Genomic DNA, 21,927 nt, shown 5'->3' on the forward strand with positions numbered 1-21,927 from the left:
AACAGACTCTTCAAGGTCCTAAGGCTCAACACATGATGGAGACAGTAAGAGGAGGTCAGTGATTATTGCTTAAAATAAAGCCTGAAATCTAGACAGGCTTTTCTAAGGTAAGAAATCAAATTTCAGTGTAGCTGTGAACTAGTAACCTCTTTCCTAAAGAGACGCTTGATTGCTTCACCCGTCAGAACCTTTTAATCTTGGTGGTTTTAAGAGACTAGAGGAAGAAAATTGATTATTTTGCTTTGAGTTTGGTATTTTTTTGTGCCTAAGTGATGGCAATATTCTAATACATGTGTTTGATCTGGTTTCACTTGCCCTGCAGGCCTTGGAGAGGTTTGAACTAGGTGGCTGGAGCGAAGTGGTCTTAAAGTAGGAGAGGGGCTTGATTACCTTCTAAAAGCTGCAGTGAGGGTGTGACAGTGCTAACTAAGCCTGACGGTGTTTAGGTGGGGTTACTTGTAACCAGTAACGTTCTGCCACAGGGGAACTCTGAGTGTGAGATGGAGGTTTGAAGGTGAAGAACAGTGCAAAGGAGGTGGCAAATTGGTGACAGGTAGTTACGGGGAGTGGAAGTAAAGCTGGAATCCAGGACACGTAAGCAAGTTCAGTGTTGCTTAGGGCTGTTACAGCTATGATAGGCATCTTTCCTCTGTTACAGCTTTTGAAGTTAGTGTGCTAATCTCTGCTAGTGTGCAAGAACAGAATGAGAGTCTAGGGAGAAGGAATACATTCTTCTAGATACTTCCTCAGGCACTAGAATGAGAGTTTACGGTGCTAGGCAGGAGTCCTTGGTGCCAGGTGGCAAAGAGCAGTGGATGCTGTTGGTTACAGCTGCATTTTAGAGCTGTAGCTTCACTTCAGACAGCAGCAGTTCAGCCCTGAAGTGTACCTTTTCCTGCCCCTCAGCCACAAAGGGGCACAAAACAGCCTTTGGCCAAGGGCAGCACACCCAGATGACTACAGTGAGCAGCACGAGAGTGTAAGCTGCTTGTAGAGACCCAGTGAGGAGCAGCACTAGATTTTGCATGTGCTCTTTCCTAATGCAGAGGGAAGGGAGTGCTGGTGCCAGGACCAGCCTTCCTGATGGCTGTTCTGAGGGATGAGACACCATTTTCTGCATCATTAAGCTGCTGCTGGTTTGGCTAAAACTATTCCTCCTCTTTAACACACCAGGGAGATGAGTAACAGGGAAGGGGGGGATGTCACTGGCCTGAGGGAAAGGCACAGACACTGGAAGCTGGAAGGGAAATAGGGGTAGGGCTACAAGAGGGATTACAACTGTGGTACTTGTAATCAGGGCAATTGTAAAACTAACAAAGTAACAGGATTTTATTTCCCCCATTCCCTTTCATTTAACTGGAAAACCTGAGCACTGTTGCTGCCCTGCAGAGCACTTCAACAGCTGCTTTTCCCAGGAGTTCCTTCCAAGCTGGGTGCTAGGGACAAGGCTTTAGGATTTTTGATCTAGTTTCCATAACAACAACAAAGCCCGTTAGATCTAGAACAGCATCTCCAGTCTCTCAGCACCTAAAGTCGTATTGCTGCTGTGGTTTTGCTTCAGGTTAAGGAGGAGTTGCTGTTCCTGAGTGTGTAAGTACAACTGAGCTGTGCCATCTGCGAGGGGACTACAAGACATTAGCAATGTTAAGGCATGTGGTGAGAGTTCCAGCTGGGACAGGAAGGATGAGCAGCTTCCAAGGCTGGGGTAGCAGAAGGGCACCGCTCCCACCCCCGCTGCATCCCTTGCTTGGAGAGCAGGGACAGGCCTGACCCCACAGCAGACACTGAGGCAGGAGCTCAGGCAGTTTGTTTATTGGCAAATAAGAGCTGAAACCCGTGAGCCCCCCCCCGAGGTGCTCAGTGCCCTGTTACATTAGAGTGGTCACGATACCAGTGGGGAAAGTGCAAAAGATCAATAAACAAGCAAAGTGAGTTCTGTCATACCGAGGGGAAGGCTGCGAGCACAGAGCTTGGTGCAGGCGAGTTTCTCTTCCATCCAGCTTGAGTGGAAAACTAGATACACAGCAGCAGGAGTCCTCTAGGTGAGCTCTAGCTATAAAGCTCATTATAGGATTAAAAGGCAGACACACCTGAGCGCTCCCTTTGAGCTAAACCACCACGGGCAGCCTGGCTTGTTTAGTGTGGGTATGGCCAAGAGCAGCTCGTGGCTGGAGATAACAGCAAGTGGGATTATCCCTTTCTGCACCAAGTCTGTTCACTGCTGCGATGGGAGGGGAAGCATTACTTAAATCAGTGATCCAAGGGGAAATAAAGTCAGGCTAAAACATGCCTGGACCAGACACACTGAAAGAAAAGCTGGACAATTACCACAGGGAGCAAAGCTTGTAAAAAGGCTTGTAAACTCTTTGCAATCTGTGAGCAGTTTCTCAGGGGAAATGCAAGCAAGATGCATGGTCCCTTGCACTGAGGTTTGATTTTTGACATACAGACCCTATGTTATTAGGTTGGTCTTCACAAAGAAATTCCCTTCCAGCTTCATTGGACAGTCGAGATTGAAGCCATCAGGCACCACGACAGTAAGCACAGCTCTGGAAGAGCCTCCTGATCCTGTTCTCCCACTGGTGAGCAAGGTGGTTGGGTTTAATGGGCTCTTGAATTCAGCTTCCTTGCCTTAAGAGCTAGGACCATAGGAGGGTTGGTGTGGGACACTTCCCACTGGAATGCTTGATGGTTTGACTTAGGGAATTCTACTGCTGAGGAGGGAGGACAGGAGGGGCAGACAGGCACCAACCCACACCAGGCACAAGGGAAGTGTAACTTAAACCCCATGAGCTGAGGGGTACAGCTTGCTCGCCCTGGGAAAGCCACTCTGACAAATGACACTGGGGTAGGGTAGGAAAAGAAACAAGTGATCAAGGAATCTTGCACCATCAAGACTAACCCCAAAGCAGCTGCACTGGTAGTGAATGAATCCAGTCCTGGGTGCCATCAGCCCTTTCCCAAAACCTTCCTGTAACAGTTTACCACTCCTTTCCCACAATTCCCATACTAGCAATGGAGTGTCGACCCTGAAGAGAGCAATGGTCTCGGATGAAGAAGTCCGCATTAGGAGTGCCAGGAGATGAGGGGTGCATTCTGCTTGTACATTCTTCTTCCTGGAAACATTTAACTTAACAGTTCCAAGTAAGTGACAGGAACTTTCCCTTTCTGGTTCCCTCTTTCCCCTATGAGCCAGTCGGGATCCATGCCTGGCAGGCTGTACACAGTGATCATCTGGGGAGAGAAGACAGCGTCAGACAGGGCCTGACTCTGCTGAGAGAGCTGAGAAGTTCAGTCTGGTGGATGCTGAAAGAACATTAATGCCTGAAGCTCATTCAGCAGGCACCAGTGCCCCTTCCCTGCAGCCGTGAGCAGCTTTAGCAGAAGATCTGCAGGAATCTGCCCAGTGAAGTCCCTGTTGCCTTTTCATTCTCCAAATCTCAGGTATTTTTGCACACAGGGTGGCACGATACTGCTGGTGCCAATCCCTTCTTCATACCAAGTTCAGTCTAGTGAACAAAAGAGTTTTCAGTTTGCTGAGTTTCCTTTTTCTTCTCAGCATGATTAGACCAGCAGGTTGTTACCCACTGCTCTTGGGTCAGGAGGCTGCATTTGAGGGTGAGCTGACAGTGACGATACTGAGTATTGGGGTATTTGGTTAGCTGGGTACAACTGGACTCCAATAGGTACAAAGGAGTTATGGAGGTGATGTTCTTCAATAGCAGATAGCCATGAGCACAAGCTCACTGCAACTCAGTGGGTACTACTGTCAAGAAAAAGACTATGAGCAGTTCCATAAAACAGGGGGTTTAGGGGCAGGAAAAGTAACCCAAGAGCATGCTGAGCACACAAGGGGCTGTTAGACAGTTACAGCAACACTGAACCCAAAGGGAAGCTACCAACCTCGTCTGCAAGGAGCGCCAGCTCGGTGCTGTCAGCTGCTTCGTAATCATAGAGGACTCTGGCCTTCCGTGTGCCACTGGCCGGAGGCTTGACTTCATTTGGGTTCAGCACACCCTCTGCCACGGCATTGGGCACCCCAACAATGGTGGGCACGACCGGGATGGTAGGCACAGCAGGGAGGGTGGCAGCAGCACCCGCCGGAGGAGAGGCAGCAGCTGGGGGAGGAGAGGTGGATTCTGCATTGCCTACAAACGTGCCTGAAAATCTTACACAGGAGAAGAACGGTTCAGTGAGGCTCCAGGGTGAGGAACCAAGAGCGAGCTGCTTTCAGTGCTTACACTGAAGAGATGATGCTCAAGTGTTCGGGTAACACCTGCAGTGTATCTGTGCTGCCCTTTGGCTGGGGAAATGCCACAGGTAATGTATTTGTGGGCTTATGTTGATTCCAGTGTCCTGTTACAGGACTGGCACCCAGCTTGCAGAGTGCGACACTGAAGCGTGGCACTAAAGCTGGTCTGGGAGCTGTGGCTGTTTTACTGGGTCCGTGGTGCCGTGTCCTTGCCCTGCTCTCACGTGCTCTGTGTTATCTGTTTATCGTCCTTTAGGAAAGGGACAGGCACTGTTGCTGTTAAACTGGATGCCACAGCTGGAGGCTCCCAAGCTTTCTGGGCTCTCTAAAGAGTCAGCAATGGAGCTCAGCCTCACTGATCTCATTTGCCCACTCTGCTCTAAGGGAGTGCAGCTCTGGCCTCTCCAATGAGGTGGAGGCTGAGGTGGAGAGCTCTTAGAGCAAGTTGTGTGCAACATCTTACTTACATTTCTCCTTTGGAGCTGCCAGCATGGAAAAGAATGGAACGAGAGTAGTAAGTGATCAGAGAGAGGCAACAACAGCCCCTCCTGGGTCAGGCTGATGCGACAGGTAACAGACAAAACATCCCTGCCCATGCCCATGGGATGTGCAGCCTGCAGCACAGACCTGGTTCCTGCTGCAGATGAGCATGCTCAGGCTTGCTGCTTGGCAACAGCAATCTGCCTCCCAAGTGATTTAACTCATTTAGAGGAATAATGTTCAAATTCTCATGGCCACCATGAGAGATGAATGTAAAAACCCCAGATGAATCCAATGGCAAAGCCTGCTCTAGAGGCACTCCCACCAGGACTGGCCTCCAGTCTGTGTGCTCAGAAGCACTGGGAGAGCTTAGAGGGAGTTTATAACTTCTCTGATGTGGGATGGGGAAGGAGGCCAGAGCTAGGGGTAACCCTCAGAGAAGTAAAAGCCATTTCTTGTCTCACCTGCCCAGTTGCTTCTGCAGGTCCAGCATGTACTGGTAGCACTGAGCATAGTAGTTGGTCTGAGACTCCACAAACTCATGGAGACAGCGAAGATGATTCACCTGGAGAGAGCAGGAGTTTGGGCTGTGAGTGGTCACCAGGCACAGGAACTCTTCTCCTGCAGCTACTGCCTACCCCAAGGGAAGCAGACTCGTGTATTCAAAAGAGTTACTTGGTTTGCTGAATACACTAATCTGTTAAGATTGGGAATGTTGCATAGACCCGCGTGTGATCTCGGAGAGGAGGCTGCTTCTGGCACTCCAGCCATGTCCCTGTGGCTAACCCACAGCTCTAGGGGCAGAACAACAAGGTTTTCCTGGCTGGGAAGCATTTTGAGGACTGCAGATGCCAGTGGCACTGCCTGTGCAAGCTTCATTATGTTTCTAGTTTGAGCATTCCAGGTCTTACGAGGAGGCTGTTGTAGCATCCAAGTTTATGACCTCTCCTACCTCTACTCCCAGTGCAGGGCTCCATCATCCTCCTGGCATCCTCCTCGAAAGGAGTCAAGAGTCCCTGTAGTCCCCATCACCCCCAGTTACCCCGTTACTCACGTGTGTGCTGCTGATCCCCTCCAGCAGGAGCCGTGTCACCTCGGCCTGACGGTCAAACTCGGTCTGCGTGAGCCTCAGCTCGTGCTCTGCCTGTGAAACACGACAGGGTGTTCAAGACAGCACCAGGACCCTGTTCTGCCTCTTCCAGAGGGGAGGAAACAGCCACCTACCCCTCCACCAACCCCCCTTTGCACTAAGACAAGTGTGCTGCTGGCTCAGCACTTGCACCTCTGACACTCAGCATCAGGCACAAGACACCCTGGGTGAGGATCCCAGAGGCCTCTGGCTGTGTTTCAACTTGATCCTGCCTTGGATCAGTGCAGCTCAAGACTGATGCATCAAGCCAGGAAGCTCCTACTCCCACAAGACTAGAACATGAAGATGGAGAGGCTTTGATAATGCTGAGGTATGTGGAAAGCCAGTCCCACGCCAGCACCTGTCCTTTTAACCCCCTCTTTCTGAGCCTGTAGGCTCAGGAATGTGACAACATCCCTGAGTTTCTCTCCACGAGGGCAGCTTCTGCTGGTATCCTCTTTATCACCACAGAGCAGAGGCTGAGGCCAGGGAGCATTTACCAAATTGCTGTTACTAGCTCTCTCTGCAGTGAAGATGAACATCCCAATCCAGCTGCTACCCAAGGCTCTCCTTTGGAGCTAGTTACTTATTTTGAGCTAGGAGGAGTTAAACAATGGTTAATAGAAGGCAGCTATGCAGCAGACATGGGAATTCAAAGGCAGATTGATCCTGGAGACAACCTGCACCAGGCAGAACCTCTCTCCCCCATCAGCAAGCAGTGTATTTACCCTGGGGCAGTTCTGCAGTGCCAGAATACCCAATTCTCTTGCAAAGAGAAGAGCTCCGGAAGCACTGGAGCCAGCAGGAGCTCTGGTGCCTGCTCTCCCCTGCCACTGCCAGAGGGTGACAAACAGGCAGGGTTGTTCTCTCTAGTGTGCATCGCTCCTTAACACCAAGTGGAACAGGCCAGTTCCCTCTTAACCTGTGCTGTGACCAGAGGGCTAATCCAGAGAGGCTGATGCTCTCAGAGCAGTGGCCCCATCGCTGGGGCACCCCAGAGGAGACCCAGCCTTCTGAGCAGGGCAAGCTGGAGGAGCTGCTGCTGCCCCTTGCATCCCTCATCTGGCAGCAGTGTTACCCGGGCTGTTGTACAGCTAAGTGAGAACAAAGAAATGCTTTCACTGCCTTTTAATCAGATTTGTCTATTTTAAGCTACAACTGATCTATTTTCTTGCATCCTCTCTATGAAAGGGATTATTTAAAGGAGAAGGGGGAATGTAACAGGAAATGTCAGTGCAACGCCTTCCTAAGCACCAAGAGATTCCTGACTGCAGTGGCAGCAGAGCTATTTGAAACTTGTGTCAGGCAGATCCAGCTCCATTTGGCACTGCCTGGATGCGACCCTCTCCCTGCCAGCTCTGAGCAGTTGCAGGATGTAGTTTCCTATAGAGCCAGCTCCAGACCGTGGCCTGGGAGGTTCCTTCCAGCCTTGTGCTTCTCCAAGACATGGAGAGTGTTGAAGATTACTGACATTGCTCTATCCAGCCAGGACAGACCAAAGATAGAGGAGCAGAGCCTTGCATGCTTGGAGCTGACTGCAGTCAGCTTATGTTTGAGGGACTGAAGGATTTGAAGTACAGAGGAGCTGGTTCAAAACAGCCAGTCTGCAGTTGCTATCATGCACAGCATGCAGGAACGTGCCATCTACCACCTCGTAGTTCAGGCTTCAGGCTAACATCAGCTGGGGGTGTTTGAGGTATGAAAGGCAATGGGATCCCAGAAGGGGTCTCTGGAAGCTCCATACCATGCTGGAGCTCCACACAGAGCCCACCCTGGTCTCTAGGCCACTAGCAGCCCTGCATCCATCTTCATGGACAAGTCACACTCGCTGCGCAGAGCCCAGGAACAAGATCTGGGACTCTGCCTCCGTGGATCTGCTCAGAAGGGTAAGCACAGCTCACCCAGAGAAACGAGCCCATGACAAGCTCCAAACCTGCCCCCTGCCCTCCTGACAGAGCTGTTCCCTTTGGCACCTGGGGCTGCTCACAGGAACCCTCTGTCCTTGCTTCAGCTCTGCTCAGAGCTCCCGCTCGGACCCCAGGACAAGCAGGCAAGGGGCTACTAGAGGCTACTGCATGGCACATGCAAAACAGGAGCAGGCAGGGCCTTTGCCACCGGAGCAGAGCTGAGGCACCGCACAGCACATCGCATCACCTCTGCTCTGTGACACCGGTGCAGGGTCCGCAGAACTGCCTTTTCTCACATCCAAACACGCGCCCAGTTTGCCTCTGACACTGGGTACAGCCCCAGCCCACCTGGAGGCTCTTCCCAAGTCACTGCTGCACGGAACCATACGGCTGCAGGACCAGGATGGGGCTGATGACAGCAACATCCCCCTGATCCTCCCCTGCCTGCATGCAGGCACACGAGCAGGAAGGAGTCACGGCACCCCCACCCCTGAGCACCAGCATCACCCCCAGAAGGTTTGAGCACAAGTTTAGCTGGGTACTTACTTTTTCCACCTCGTCGCTCCAAAGCTGTAGGGGCCACAGAGCAACAGGAAAGGAGATCAGTGTTGGAGACGTCGGGAAGCACTCGGCATTAACACCAATGGGGAAGGACGCTCCGTGGACACAGGAGGCCAACTCCAGGGACAAGCTCGCCCTTCACCCAGCAGCAGCTGCCACACTGATGCCCCTTCCCCTCACTCCTGCACCCATGAGCTCAGTTTTATGATGGGAGAGCAAGTCCACACCACCAGAGCCTGCAGCATGGTGCTCCCTGCCAGGGCTGCTGCAGCAACTGCCTTCAGAGGACTCCAGGAGGCTCAAGCAGCAGAGTCCTCTGAACGGCAACTTTGCTGCAGCCTGCAGAGGTTGGCATTGAAGGAGAGCCCTTCTTTTAGGAGTGTGAGAGGCTTGAGCCCACAAATAGGGCCTGGGAGCTGCCATGAGCTCAAGCCAGACAGAGGCCAGTGTTCTGCACCCACTGGTCCAGAGAGCTCAGGTTAATGGGATCATGATCCAGCCAGGTCTGTGCTACCGACAGGCGTGTTTAGGTACAGCACGGAGGAAGAAGTGGCTGGATGCTGCCTTTGAGCCAGGCACAACATCACGCTACTCCTTCCTCCTCTCCTCACCTTGGGGGCACATCTCGGGCAGCACAACACTGCCAGCTGCTTGCTGGGATCTGGCTCCAGGACATGAAAGAGTTGACAACAAGAGTCACACACAGCGATGGGAAAGAGAGAGAAGAGGTAGAAAAACACATTGATCCTTCCCAGAGCTCCTCGGCTTGGCCTTTCCTCAGCAGACAACTATTCCCTCAGCCCTGGTAACATGAAGAGGAATCACCCTGGACCAACTGGGAGCACATCAGTAACACCCACATCAGTGGGGCCAGGGGGGATGGCCTCTGAGGACCTCAGCTTCACCCTCTAACGTCACCTCTGCAGGTGAGGGACGTTCACCGCGGCAGGGCTGGATTGCACTGCAGGCACGCGGAGCCCTGCACTGGATGCTGTGGTGTCAGAGGGGGAACACGCTCCGTGTAGAGCCAAGGTCCCCCAGGTGAACCCTGTGGAGGTTTGCTCACCATCAGCTGCCTCAGGTGGGCTGTGGTGGCCCCAGGGGAGGAGACTTCACCAGCCAATATAAGGAGGAGCTGCAGGAGGTGCTTGCTCTGGTGAAGGGCTGAAGCAGGAAGATGTTGCACCAGGCTCCTTGGCTTGCTGCCTGCTCCTGTTCCATGGTATGTAGCCCGAGTGGCGTCTCTTCTGACCTGAGTGGAATTAGTGTAGCTGGTCCCCCTGTGATCACAGGGTGTCCCTGTGCGGTGCTCAGGGCCCTGAGGCTGGGTGTTTGCTCTGAGCTTTAGGAGGATGCTTTGTTACTGCAAATCGGGAACTGGTTTAAATAGTGCCTGGGTAATTGCAGCCATGCCTGTGGACACAAACCCCTTCCTCTTCTCAGTCTAAGGGCTCTGGAAGGCAGATGGTGGGAATCCTTGCAGTAGCCATTGAGTCTGTAGCCAGATTTGTTTCTGTTCTGTTGGCCTTGCTGTGCAATCTCCAGCCCTGTCCCTGTGGTGCTCTGGGGTGCAGCTATGCCCAAGTCTGCCCCTAGACTAAGGCACCGTGTGGCTCTTGTCAGGCAGTTCACAGAGCAGAACACGCCATGATCTGCACCCATCTTCCTCCACCCCAGCTCAAGCCAGAGGAACTCTCTTTAAGGTACTCAGTGTGTTGTTCTTGGAATCATTCCTGGGAGTACAGTGCATGGCAAGTGGCAGGGTCTGAGAGAAAGGGATATTGAGGCTCACGCTGCCCATGTAAACCTTGCACAAAACCAGAAGGTCCATGTTGGAGAGAGGAGAAACGGCTCCTCAGTCTCCAACACATACAAACAAGGGAGGTGCTTGTCTGCAGGTGGATTTAATTCCATCGAAGCCCTCCTGTTATGGAAGGGGATGAAGTAAAAGCAGTGTGTTATCCAGCTCTCCAGAACCCAACAACATCAATTTAGAATCCCAATCAGAGCCCTGTAGAGGAGAGAGCTGACCTGTCTGCTCACCTTGGAGACAGAGTTGTTACCTGGGCATAAACCATCCCTTCCTCCAGAAAGCAGCAGAACTCCACAGCAAGCTGAGCAGCAAACACTGCTCTATACTGTCACTACACACTGAGGCTAAAGTAGCACAAGGACTCTGGCCTGGAAGAGAAGCAGAGCACCAGTATGAAGAGCTCCTACCTTCACGGTGCCTGACCCCTCGGGTTGAGTGCTGGGATTAGAGAGCTTCTCGCATAGCAGTGCTGCCTGCACGGAGCTGGGGAGCAGCCTGGGCTCAGCCCCTGTTTGCTAACCAGAGATGCCAGTTGTTACTCAAGTCACCCCTGTTGGTGCAGCTGGAGCTCAGGTGGCACTTACCCACCAACTGCAGCCTCTGAAACAGATGGGTTTGGAAGCCACAAGGACCATGGCTGGCCAGGCCAGCAGGGTTCCTGCAGCACTCCTGGTACGAGGCCCTGCTCTGTAACCATCACCATGATGTAGTGATCAAGGTCAGTGCTGGCTGCTCACCTAGAGCAAGCCTGGCTCCTGGAGCCCTGCTAGCTGCCTGATATCACCATTGCTGCTGCCAGAGCTTCTCTAGCAGAGCTCTGAAGAGGGACCACTGAACTAGGCAGAGATGTGCCAGGGCAGACACCTATGGGCTAAGAATTTCCCCCCACCCCCACCCCCCCAAAATAATCTACTTCTGTTATGACACTGTACTTGGCGCCTGCTCCCCAGAACAGCTTTGCCATACAGCAAAAGTAGATCAGCTTGTAGTGTGGTGAGGACTAGACACATTCAACTGAGCATCTGGGCACTCTGCAAGGTGCTGAGTCGCATTATGCAAATGCTTGCCTCCAGGTCTGCTTTAGAAAGCCTCTGGGAATGATCAGGATATCCTTGTCCAATCAGAGCTATTCAGAGGCAGGGAAAGCCCAGTTTCTCTCCTCCAATTCTCCTGGAGATCAGTTTTAGTCCATTATTGTGCTGTCCTTGGAACAGACCTTTCCAAGGGAGAAGCCAGTGCCACAGGCTCGCTGCTAGTTGAACTAGGAGAGAGAAAAGCTGAGCAATTGCTACAGCATCACCAGTATCAGCTTCTTCCTAAGGAGTCTCATCATCGAGCCTGTTATCTATGGAAATAGTTTTCTAGCTATAGTGCAAAGCTATTTCTGATCCCAGCATCTCTCCAAGAAGGTCAGGACAGATCCCCCTGGGAACTAACACTGATGCTATCAGCTCAGACATACCTCTTTCTTCAAATGGGAAGAGTTTCCCATTAACCAAATCCACCTTGCTTCCATGATGTTTTTGTTTGCTAGAAGGCTGGGTTATCCTTTTTGTACCTACAGATCCCACTCCCAACCCTTCCACTCCCAGATATGGAAGGCACTATGACCAGGCATCAGTGTTGTTCTGAATGCTATTTAGGAAGCAAGATGATCAGTTTTCAACATTTTAAGGAGAAATGTGACATTGTGCAATGGGGAGCCATGAACACAGCACGGAAAGTCAATTCTTGACCACAACCACTCAGTGCAACACAGTAGAGATGCAACGGGCTAGTCACCTCCCCCCCCAGAGCATCTGACTGCAGAACAGCCACCAACAGACAGGCCCCAAGATGAAAGGTAAAAAAATGACCTCTATCTGCAGAATAGACAAGTCCACTCTGCCAGACTGTGTTTCTGACACGATGGGTGGCAGAGATGCCTCCACCTTTGCTTCTCTTGACCAGGTACAAAGCCTCCGAGTACTGATCACACCACAGTACACAGCCAAGCATGTGTCATTGCCTGTGTACAGCTGGAACCACCCAGAAAGGCTCACCTTTGAGGTTTTTTCCTTTTAATTGCTCCACTAGCAATAAAAATGTCAGATTCTCACTAGAAACAGGAAAGGCAGAGAAACTGGAAAGCAAACCAAGGAGCAAAAGCGCCCAGACCCTGACCACGCACCCCTCCAGGGGTGATGTGTGTCCTTCAGGTGGAGTCAGAGGAAGCCTGGACAGCCCATGTCACATTAAAATGTTGAAAACAGCAGAGCACTAGGTCTGATTTGTAAGTCAGGTGGAGAGAGGGGCAGGAAGAGGTCGGAGAGGCAACACCTGGGGGAGGCATCTTACCGCTGAGGCGCTGGCGGAGAGAACGTAATTACGAGGTCTAGTCTCCTGAAAGTCAGGCACAGCCTAGTGGGGGAATAGAGTTTCATGTACAAGTCACAGGAGGCCACAGGAGTCACTTGGGCAATGGACAGAGGAAGGGACCAGCATCTTTCTCCTGTCTCTGCTGGAAGCTTAGTTCAGATTGTTGTGGCAGCAGGAGGGAGGTCTCCCAGCAGTCTGGGCAGTGGTGTGAGGAAGCCAGGCTTGTGCAAGGGGAGGTGGGCTGGCTCATGCAGTCACTCAGCCAGCAGGTATTTCTGCTGTTAGAAACTCTGCCTGTACTTGGAGCTATCTGCTCGTACAGCAGCCAGTTGGAGTGGAGATGAGACAGCACAACCCCAGATGCATTTCCCCTTCCCCTGCAGCCAGCAGCTGCTCGTGTCATGTTGGCTCAGTCCAGTGGGCAGGACCTTCCTTCCCCTTGCTTCCTGCCTACAGCCCTAGAAGTGTTCCATGCAGGGCCTTGTCCTTAAGGTGAGCATGTTTACTAGTGCCAGAGCATCCTTTCCACAGTGCCTTTTAAAGAAACATCTTGTTCTCACTCTTGTCAAGCCTCTGGGCATGTTTCGTCCTAACAGACAGATCTGCTGTTTTCAGTAAGGGGCATGGCTTAGCCAAAGCAGATCTAGCCCAAAGCCTTGCTGCTGTCAAAGGCAGTGCAAGAGTTTTCATCCCAGAGGTAGGAAAACCTTCAAGCCACCTTCTCCATAGCTAAACCTGGGGCAAGACTACTTAAGCACTCTGGAGTTTTTCCTCATTGGGAATGTAAGGGATTGAGTCCACCCGCACTCAGGTGTGTGCTCACTAACCACCACATAACATGGTCTCTATTCAGCTGAGCTAAGACTAGGCCTCCTCCTAGGATGGCCTTTGGCTGTAGCATTACCCAAAACTATAAGCCAGCAAATTAGCTCACATCAGAACCATCACCCTGGTTCTGTGGGTCAGGGTACCCTCCTTGGGCAGCGGTTGGGTGCAAGGCTGGCACATAATCCAGCTGGAACCCAGCTACGTGGTTAATCCTCTCAGGCCCCACATTTCCTCTCTCAGGTTAATCTCTTTGCAGCTCACCCACATCTACTTATACCCACTTTGCTGGGTCCCAAGCAGCTTGCTGGGATGAGTGAGCAGTGTGGGCAGAGCAGTCAGGCAGTCCCAACAAGAAGAGAGCTCTTATAAACCATCTAAGAGGTTTGGGGATGGCTGGAGGAAGGAATAAGGAGGATTCCTATTACAAGTCAAACCTGAATACAGGGAGAAAAATGCACCAGTGAGATTTGAGGCCAGCACAGCAACTAGGCTTGACTCCTCCCTGTGGGGAGAAGAGATGTTTCACAGAAATAGCTTCTCATGCTTCGTTTCTTTAAGTTTAAGAGCCACCTCCTCCCATTCCCTGGTCTCCAGGGAGTCCCACAACTAGTCATAGCACATGGGATGAAGGAGGCAAGCTGCTCTTGGACACCTGTGCATGGAGAAGTTGTATTTGCAAGCAGTGGTCAAAAGGGACCCACCTCCCTCCCCTTTTCACTCTTGTAATGGGGAAAATGGGCAGAGCCCTAGAGCCAGGAGGACAGAACAGCACCACAACCAGATCAACCTGCCTGTCATTGTCTCTGGCTGCCTCCCTCCCAGGAGAGGGACTCGCCACCCAACCCAACCTCCTCCTGCCTGCAGCCAGAGGAGCCTGAGTGAGTCTTTATGGGAGCTCCTGCCTCTCTTGAGCACTGCTTGCAAGCAGTGGTGATGGAACCAGTGCATGCTCCAGAGGGGCTGCAAGCAGCTGTGGATGCTCCCACCTTTCTGGAGCATCCTCCCCAGGCAGCCACAGCCCTGATCACGCTCAATACATGCTCCAGGGCCAGTCCCAATGAGACAAGGGAGGTATGAATTTTCATTTAAAATAGGAAAGAGACAATGAGAGGTGGCAAAGAAAACAACCCACCACGGCACTGTTAGCACAGTCAATACTCACATCTCCCTCACACTGAGCAAATCACAAAGAAACAAAACAAAAAGGTTAGTAAACAAAACAGCATCAACAGGAAGGACAGAGCACAACGTCCAAGGGAAATGCACAAGCCCAGACACGCAAACAGCAGCTCACAGGCCTGGGCAGCAGCACACGTGGAGGGTCAGTCACGAGACAGAAGCTGTTGGAGAACACAAGTTTGCACTACAGAGGGGAAGAGCAGCAAGAGAGTTGTGAGCTGGGAGAGGGGCCATACTTGAGGCCAGCTTGGATGGAGAGGTGCGACACAGGGCTCCAGGCCTGCCACAGGGTACTTTCGTGGTCTAATGATGAGTTAATGTGCCTGGAGCAGAGGCAGCAGTTGGTCCCTGCTGTGCTGGGAGCTTCTACCTGTGCCTTGTCCTGTAGTAGCTAGTGAGGCAGCCAGGGACCCCACCTTTAAGCGAGGCTGAGTATGAGATGGGTGCCCACAACAGCAGCTGAGGTTGCTCTTCTGTTGTGTGATCTCTGTTTCAAAGTAGAGTGGCTGAAACATGGCTCGGGGGGAGCGCCCTGGGAAGCCTGGACTGGCTCTGATCCCGCCCCAGCACTGCAGGTCCAGTGGGAAACCAAGTCTTTCTTTTCCAGCAACAGGGAAGTCCCTCACCCAAGGGCCTGGGTGCAGCTGAGAGGCCTTGGGACCACTTCATGTAGGAAGCAAAGAGGGTGAAAATAGAGGAAGAACAGGAGGTGTCTGAATTCCTGCTCTGATTTGAGCTTAAGATAAAGCAATGGCCACCACTTCCACTGAGACTGGGAGCACTTCAGAAGGGAATCTGTGATCCCTGAAGTTACCTTCAATGTATCTGGGTGACCTGATTGATGAGGGGAAGCTTTTCTTCTTTTAAAAGAGCAGCTATCACTTTTATTCACCCAGAGCTTTGTTCAGGGCTTTCCCACACGGGTCTGAGCACTCTGTTAGACCTGCTGGAGGAGGCTGCTGAGCTTAGCACAGCTTCCCCATATGGCACATATGCAGTTAGAGCTGGAGAAGGGGGAAAACACCTGGGAGTTGGTCACCCAGGGAGCTGCAAGGCAAGAGGCCCAGCTGAGCAGATGGCTGGAAAACAGGTTCATGGCAGGGCTCCTAGGCTGCTGTCCCAGAGACTGACTGACAAGGATTCCTGCCTGCTCTGATTGCACACATTTGGTAGTTGAGCTCCTGGCCCCAGGCTAGAAGCAGAACTTGGCAAATCCTTGTGCCAACAGCCAGAGCACTATAGGATGGCAATCTGCTTCAACCAGGTCCTCCAGGGAACCCATCAGTGCCCAGCTACATCCTCTCTGCCTCCTGCTACACCGCCTCTGACCAGGGAGAGCCAAGCCAGGAACACCCTGAGGTGGTGTCAGCCTCAGACATGCACTTTGAAGTGCTTGTCCCCATCGCTCAGGCCTGCAGATAGAGGCACTGATTGATTTACCAGCCCCTTCTGCACTGCTCTGACCTGAGACCTTTGGTAGTTTACTTGCCATGGTCTCCCCAAGGGTAGAGGACAGGACTAGCCTGGAACTCAACCACACAATGAATTGAATAGAGGCTGAAGGAAGGACCTCTTGGTGGCCAGTCTGACCCTTGGCCATGCCTTACAGGCTCCTGCAGCACTGTGCCTGGGGAAGACTGAGTTGGCAGAATCCTAACTCGTGTGAAAGCCTGGGGCTGCTGCAGAGCCTCAGCATGCGTTTCCCGTGCACACCTCCCAGCTCAGCACTCTCTTGGCTTGCTTTAAGGTCCCCAGGGAAACTTAGTCCTCAGAAGATGCAGCCCTTAGTTACTAGCACAAATCAACCACATCAACCACTATCAGTCAGGAGGCAGAAACCTGTGTCAAGCAGAAGTTTCCAGACCCTGGAAGCTCACTATTTGTTCCAGCAGGAAGGACATCTCAGGGACAGGTCCATGGCTCCTGCTCCCACCTCCCTTGCACACCAGACAAGGAACTCCCCCACCCATGCCTGCAGAGCCAGGACATGAAAGGGCAGCCTAATTTTTGTCCATGTGAGCCAAGCCCTGGGGCCAGAAGGACAGAGAGGGGAGTGAGGGAGACAGTTACCGCTGCTTTTGCCTCGGCAGCTTTGGCTTTCTTCAACCTGGCCTTGCAGGCATCCAGATCCAGGCGGCAGTTCTGCAGGGTCCTCCTCTCTTTCTGGAAGGGACAGAAAATGGGCAAGAGCAGCCTTAGGAGCTTTTGGAGAAGGAAAGGGACAAGGTAACATCTAGGAATCAAATCTATTCCCTTATAAAAAGTGCTAGGGAGAAAGCAGCATTTGCTACATTCATCTCATTAGCAAGAGTTCTGAGCCTGGCTGCCAGGGATACAGGCTCACCTTCTGGGAATAGGGCAGTCTATGGGTGGGTGATGCCCACCAAGGTGCAGGAGCCAGGAAAGGAATTGCCTTCCTCATGCACATCAACTGACAATCCTTCCCTGCACAGAGGAACCCTGAGGAGATCCAGCACTGTTATTCCCCCATCCTTGCATTCTTTGAGGGGAGAGGTGGAGAGTCCTTTCTCATAGGGAAGGAAAATGAGTTCTTCCAGTGCCGCTTCCCTCTCCCCCCACCCTCCTCATGCCCAGCAAGGTGAAAGCTTCCCCTTCCCTGCTGCCACACTCACAGATATGGTTCGCCAGTCCCCTTCCAGGAAGTTGCGCAGCGGGGTCAGGAAGTTGATGGCAGCAGACTGGATGAAGTCCCGTTCTGCTGCACCTAAGCGCCTCTGAGTCTCCCCAACTTTTATCAAGGTCTTCCCTGCAATAACAGGAATTACAGAATCAACTAGATTGGAAAAGACCTTTAAGATATCAAATCCAACCACTACCCCAGCACTGCCAGGGCCACCACTAACCCATGGCACTGGGGGCCTCATCTACATGTTTTGGGAATGCTTAAACTCCATGAGAACGCAATTAACACTGTGTTGGCTTCAGCCAACTCATCCCGAGCCACCAGTTTCCAGTGTTGGGGGTCAAAGGCACAGTGTACCCTGCCCAGGCAAGGTGACCATGCCTGCACCACACCAGCTTCAGACCTAACTACAGTCTGCTTGAGGCCTCTTCCCAGCTGCTCCCAGGGCAGCTTTGATCTTATCTATCTGCCGAGGCACTTGCTCCACTGATGTCCTTTTACTGCTCCACCTGCTTGCACAGAATGAATGTTGTTTGCCTCATAAGAGAGGCCCAGGAACAGAGCAGCAAATTAAAAAGCACCAGAGCAGAAAGAATGAGTTGATGAGGCAGTGCTGGCTGTAGGTGCAGTTACAGCTGGTCTGCCTGGAACAGGACTGGCTATTGAACAGCTATTGATTTGGAGAGCAGTAACAAAGCTGATGGCAGAGGCAAGGACAGATGCAAGTTAAGACCTTCTCTGTAGGTCGGCTGCAAATTCCCCCCGGAAGGGGCAACTGTTAGGATTTAAGAGCAGAAAGATGCTCTGTGTGGTCAGGAAGGGCCTTGTTGAGACTTGTAGACAAGCACCAACCTTTCCAAGTCTGTTTTTCTGTTTGCAGGACACACTTAAAGGCTGCTTCTCTTGTTCAGAGTCTAGAGAAACTGTGCAACTGGGTATCACCTTAGATTAAAGATATGTTTAAACTGCTCAAAGCTAGAGCCATTCACTGCAACTCTCTGTCCAGGCTAGTTTAGAAAGCCACAGAAATAGCACGGAATAGTTTGTGTGTCCTGTAAGCAGTTCCATTACCTACCCTGGATCCATGTGTCTTTATTTCTTTCCTAGCTCTGCCAGACTTGAGTACTGGGAATGGGGAGACCCATCCCCACACAGCATGGAGCGTGCTTTGCTGTGGAGTAAGTCTTGACTTCCTGCTCCAGGTGGGCTGTTTGCTTCTGTGCTGGAGAAGACCTTCTCTTGCCTCAGCTTTGACACACTAATAGGCAGGTTGCCACAGGGGGAGCAGGCCACTGTGCCCCCTTCAAGAGGCATCCTGCATGTGTCTTACCCCAAAACAGTCAAGGGGATGCTCTCTCAGGAGGGGATGGATTCCCAGGGCTCACTTACCATAAGGTGTCCCTGGCCCAAAGTCATTAGCTGCTTCTGTCATGTACTGTGCCAGCAGCTCCCCGTTGGTGACCCGGGAAGGCACCTTCCGGTCAAGCTTCTCATAGAGGAATTCCTCTACTCTGGCACCTGGAATGAGGTTACCACTGGTGGTTACAGGATGGAGGATGAAGGAGAGGCCCCTGGAGCTGGACCCACTCCATGCAAGCCTTAGTAATGCACTGAATAGCAAGCACCAGGAGAAGGTGTCCCTTCCAACCCCCCCCAAACTCAATGCAGCAGGGCTATCTGCCAGAGGGCATGTCTTTAACACTTAGCTGCAAGTGGTAGTTGTCCTTCAAGCACTAGAAGAAGCTGAACTTACTAAGGTTTGGCTGTAGCAGGACTTCAGTCTGACGCAAGATCTTCTCCGTCCAGTTCTTTGTGCAGTCTGCCCTGGCCATAAGGTTTTCAAAGTGGGCATCTAGTTCAGTCTTCTCAGCCTGGCCCAGCTTTTCTTCAGTGAACTGCAAGAAGGAGGCAGTCATTAGAAGGTCTGTTCTACCAAAGCAAAATTGCAGTGTGCTACAGGACTATTAAGGGACACTGAAGCTTCTTCTGCCTCATGCATTCACCTTAGCGTAGACCTAAAAGGCCTTCAAGGTGTCATTCTTTGTTCCCAGGCCTCTTTCATGGGAAGAGAACAAATTTTGCCCAAGAATGGAACAAGCATTGAGCTAAAAATAGAGTCCAGGTTTGAGAAGTGTTCCAGAATAAGTAACTTCTAATAAGGTCTGGTACGAAAATACTCTAGTTGTGAGGGATCCATTTAAGTGTGCAGAACTTCATGCAGAAGAGCAGCAGACATCCTTGACGTGAGGGAAGGTGCCATCTGCCTTCACCTCCTCCTGACCACCGCTACGTCCTGCAAACCCAGCAGGATTGGGAATGCCACTAACACCTCAGGAGTCAAGCTTTCTTCTCACCTTACTGGACAAGCATGTACACACTGGTTTTGCTACAGGGCTTGTGAGTGCCTTCTGCCAGCCATCACACTGCCAGGGTGTGAGCACTGTGTCCCAGCTCACCTCCTGCCTCGCTGGCAGTGAGCTGCCACCTCAGCATCTGATGGTTAAAGAGGCTCAAACTCAGGATTTAGGTAAAGATATTTCCAGCAAGTGACTCTTCCTCTTGGACATGCTCTGAAGCAGGGTATTGAGAGGAATATAACAGTGTCTGGCTTCTCTCAGCAATCTGATTCATACTGGCAACAGACTCTCCTTCCCTCTGTGATTCCTTTTAAGTTTAACACCAAGAGCAGGGAAAAGCAAGGCTTCAGTGTTCTCATCCTGGACGCAAGCAGCTTTGTCAGTCTGGATAGCCTGAACACCCCCATTGCTTCCTTGGGGGATGTCTGAGAGAAGAGCCCACTCCCTCTCATCCCAGCCCCACTTTCTACTTGCTCCTCTCAGTGAAGTTGCCAACTTCAGTGTATTTTTTAAGCATAATTTCCTGCTCTTGGCAGAACCAGCATCTTGTTGGATCATACTAAAAGACCCCTTCGGACAGCTGAGGATGCAGTTGTCCTTTTAGCCCGAGGGCTTCTGGTACCACTGTTGAGTTGCTGTACAATAGTTGGTACACTCAGGTGCCAAGAGATTAAAGCCTGGCTGGGATGAAATACAACTCCTGTCTGAGCTGCCACTTGCACCTTCTCTCCCCTCCCCTATCCCACAGCTCAGGGGAGATGCCCTCTTCATGGGGTCTCAGTCTGGTGACTGCTGCCTCTCCTGACAGGCTTTCTGGCAAGCTCTGGCTGCCCAACAGCCCTGTTCACATCCAGTACAATGCTGGGAACAAAGTGAGATAAGGAGCAAGCTGGGAACCAGCACGGGAGGCAGGCAAAGAGCCTTTAGGAGTCCTGTTACCAGTCCTGTGCAAATGTTCCTAGATGTCAGAGATACACAAGCCCTGCAGGTATGTTTACACAGTGACCTGTTTGGGCGAGAATCGAGCTAGAGCCACCGAACTGCTTTGCCAGATGTCTGTGGTGACACATACTAAAGTGCAAGGACAGTCACGCTCCCTCCTGCAGCCCAGTGGGGATGGAGGAGTCGCAGCCATGCATGATCAGGCATTGCTTTACTGCTCTCTTCCTCAGCACCAGCAGCCCCTGGTTCCTGGCACTTCATTTCAGCTCAGTCTTGCCCCCCTGGTTATTGCTGGACAGGGCTAAAAGCAGATTCAAGGTGAGAGGGTGTTTGTATTGCTTTGCACCTAATGTCTGTGATTGTCTTTGAGGGACACACACAACTACCAGACATGTGTGAGCGGCTGGGGCTCTCTCCCTCTGTCGCTGCTGGAAGCCCAGGGCTGTTTTCAGACTCTGCCAGGCTGGGCTGAGTCACTGCCATGCAGCAAACTGGGGCTTCCCAGGTATTTGGCATCAATTCTTGAGTCATCTGTTTAAGAGCTATAACTCTCTGATGCCGGCATAACAGTCTCTCTTTGCCCCCCTTTCCCAGACAGCTTTCTCAGATCTCATCTCACTTTCAAGTCCAGCTCTTCTTCCTGCAGTTCAGCATCATCCTGCACCAGCATCTGCCCTGGAGCTGTCAAGCCTAAACCTAGTTTCTTATCAGCTGAATTTAGTCAGCTTCTTACAGCATTACTGCAGAGTCAGATCACTGCTGAAGCCCTCCAGCATTTCCAGTGCTACTGCCAGCCTCTTGAATCAGTCCAGCTCTGGGGTCCTTTGCTCTATTCACAAGCAGCATCTCCAAGCATCAATGTCCTTTGTGACTCTTTTCTGTAACCTGCCCCTTCACCCAGTGCAGTGGAACAACTTGCACAGCACTTGGCCAGAGAGCAGCTAGGGCTCGAACTCAGTTCTTATCTCAAGATAGGCAATAAATGTGTTTGTCTTGCAATGCTGAGGACATGCACCACCATCACTGCAAGCCTGGGGGCTATGCCAGAAGGGGAGGATGGGCAGGAGTCTCAGCCACAGCCCATGGCTCCAAAGGGTAAGGCCAGAAAACAGTCTCTTATTCAGGCTTGCTTTCAGAGTTGGAAAGCAGGGCATGAATGTCATGAAGTGGGTGCAAGGGCATGGGAGGCTGTTACTCCATTTGCTCTTAATTCCCTTAGTGTGTATCTCCTGACCCCTGCCCAGAAATCAGCTCTGCTGCGGAGCCCAGGCACAGCCTGGGGCAGTTGGTACCTCTCATTGCAGGGTGCTGCAGAGGATGCTCTTTTCCTCCCCTGCAGCATACTTCTACCTCCTTGTCTGTGCACAGCGAGCCACTGATCCAGCTGAACTTGGTCTCTACTGTGACTTTTAGACGGATCAGAGAACTCTCCCAACTTCGCATCACTACTGGGAATACGGCATCAGATGCAGGGGAG

General features: G+C 51.9%; 1 protein-coding gene across 1 annotated transcript; it reads right to left on the bottom strand.

The window, feature by feature from the left end:
- Positions 1–2,664: 2,664 nt before the first annotated feature.
- SH3GLB2 (SH3-domain GRB2-like endophilin B2) lies at positions 2,665–19,067 on the bottom strand. The gene is made up of 8 exons (XM_010020105.1): positions 18,905–19,067; positions 18,541–18,669; positions 17,141–17,274; positions 16,578–16,670; positions 5,787–5,876; positions 5,197–5,297; positions 3,904–4,168; positions 2,665–3,234 (listed from the first exon to the last, which is right to left on the bottom strand). The coding sequence occupies exons 1-8, from the start codon at positions 19,065–19,067 to the stop codon at positions 3,127–3,129; spliced, it is 1,083 nt and encodes a 360-aa protein (XP_010018407.1). The 3' UTR covers positions 2,665–3,126.
- Between the last annotated feature and the right edge of the window lie 2,860 nt (positions 19,068–21,927).

This window comes from Nestor notabilis, unplaced genomic scaffold (assembly GCF_000696875.1).
Source record: "Nestor notabilis isolate BGI_N333 unplaced genomic scaffold, ASM69687v1 scaffold21148, whole genome shotgun sequence".
Taxonomy (NCBI): Eukaryota; Metazoa; Chordata; class Aves; order Psittaciformes; family Psittacidae; genus Nestor; species Nestor notabilis.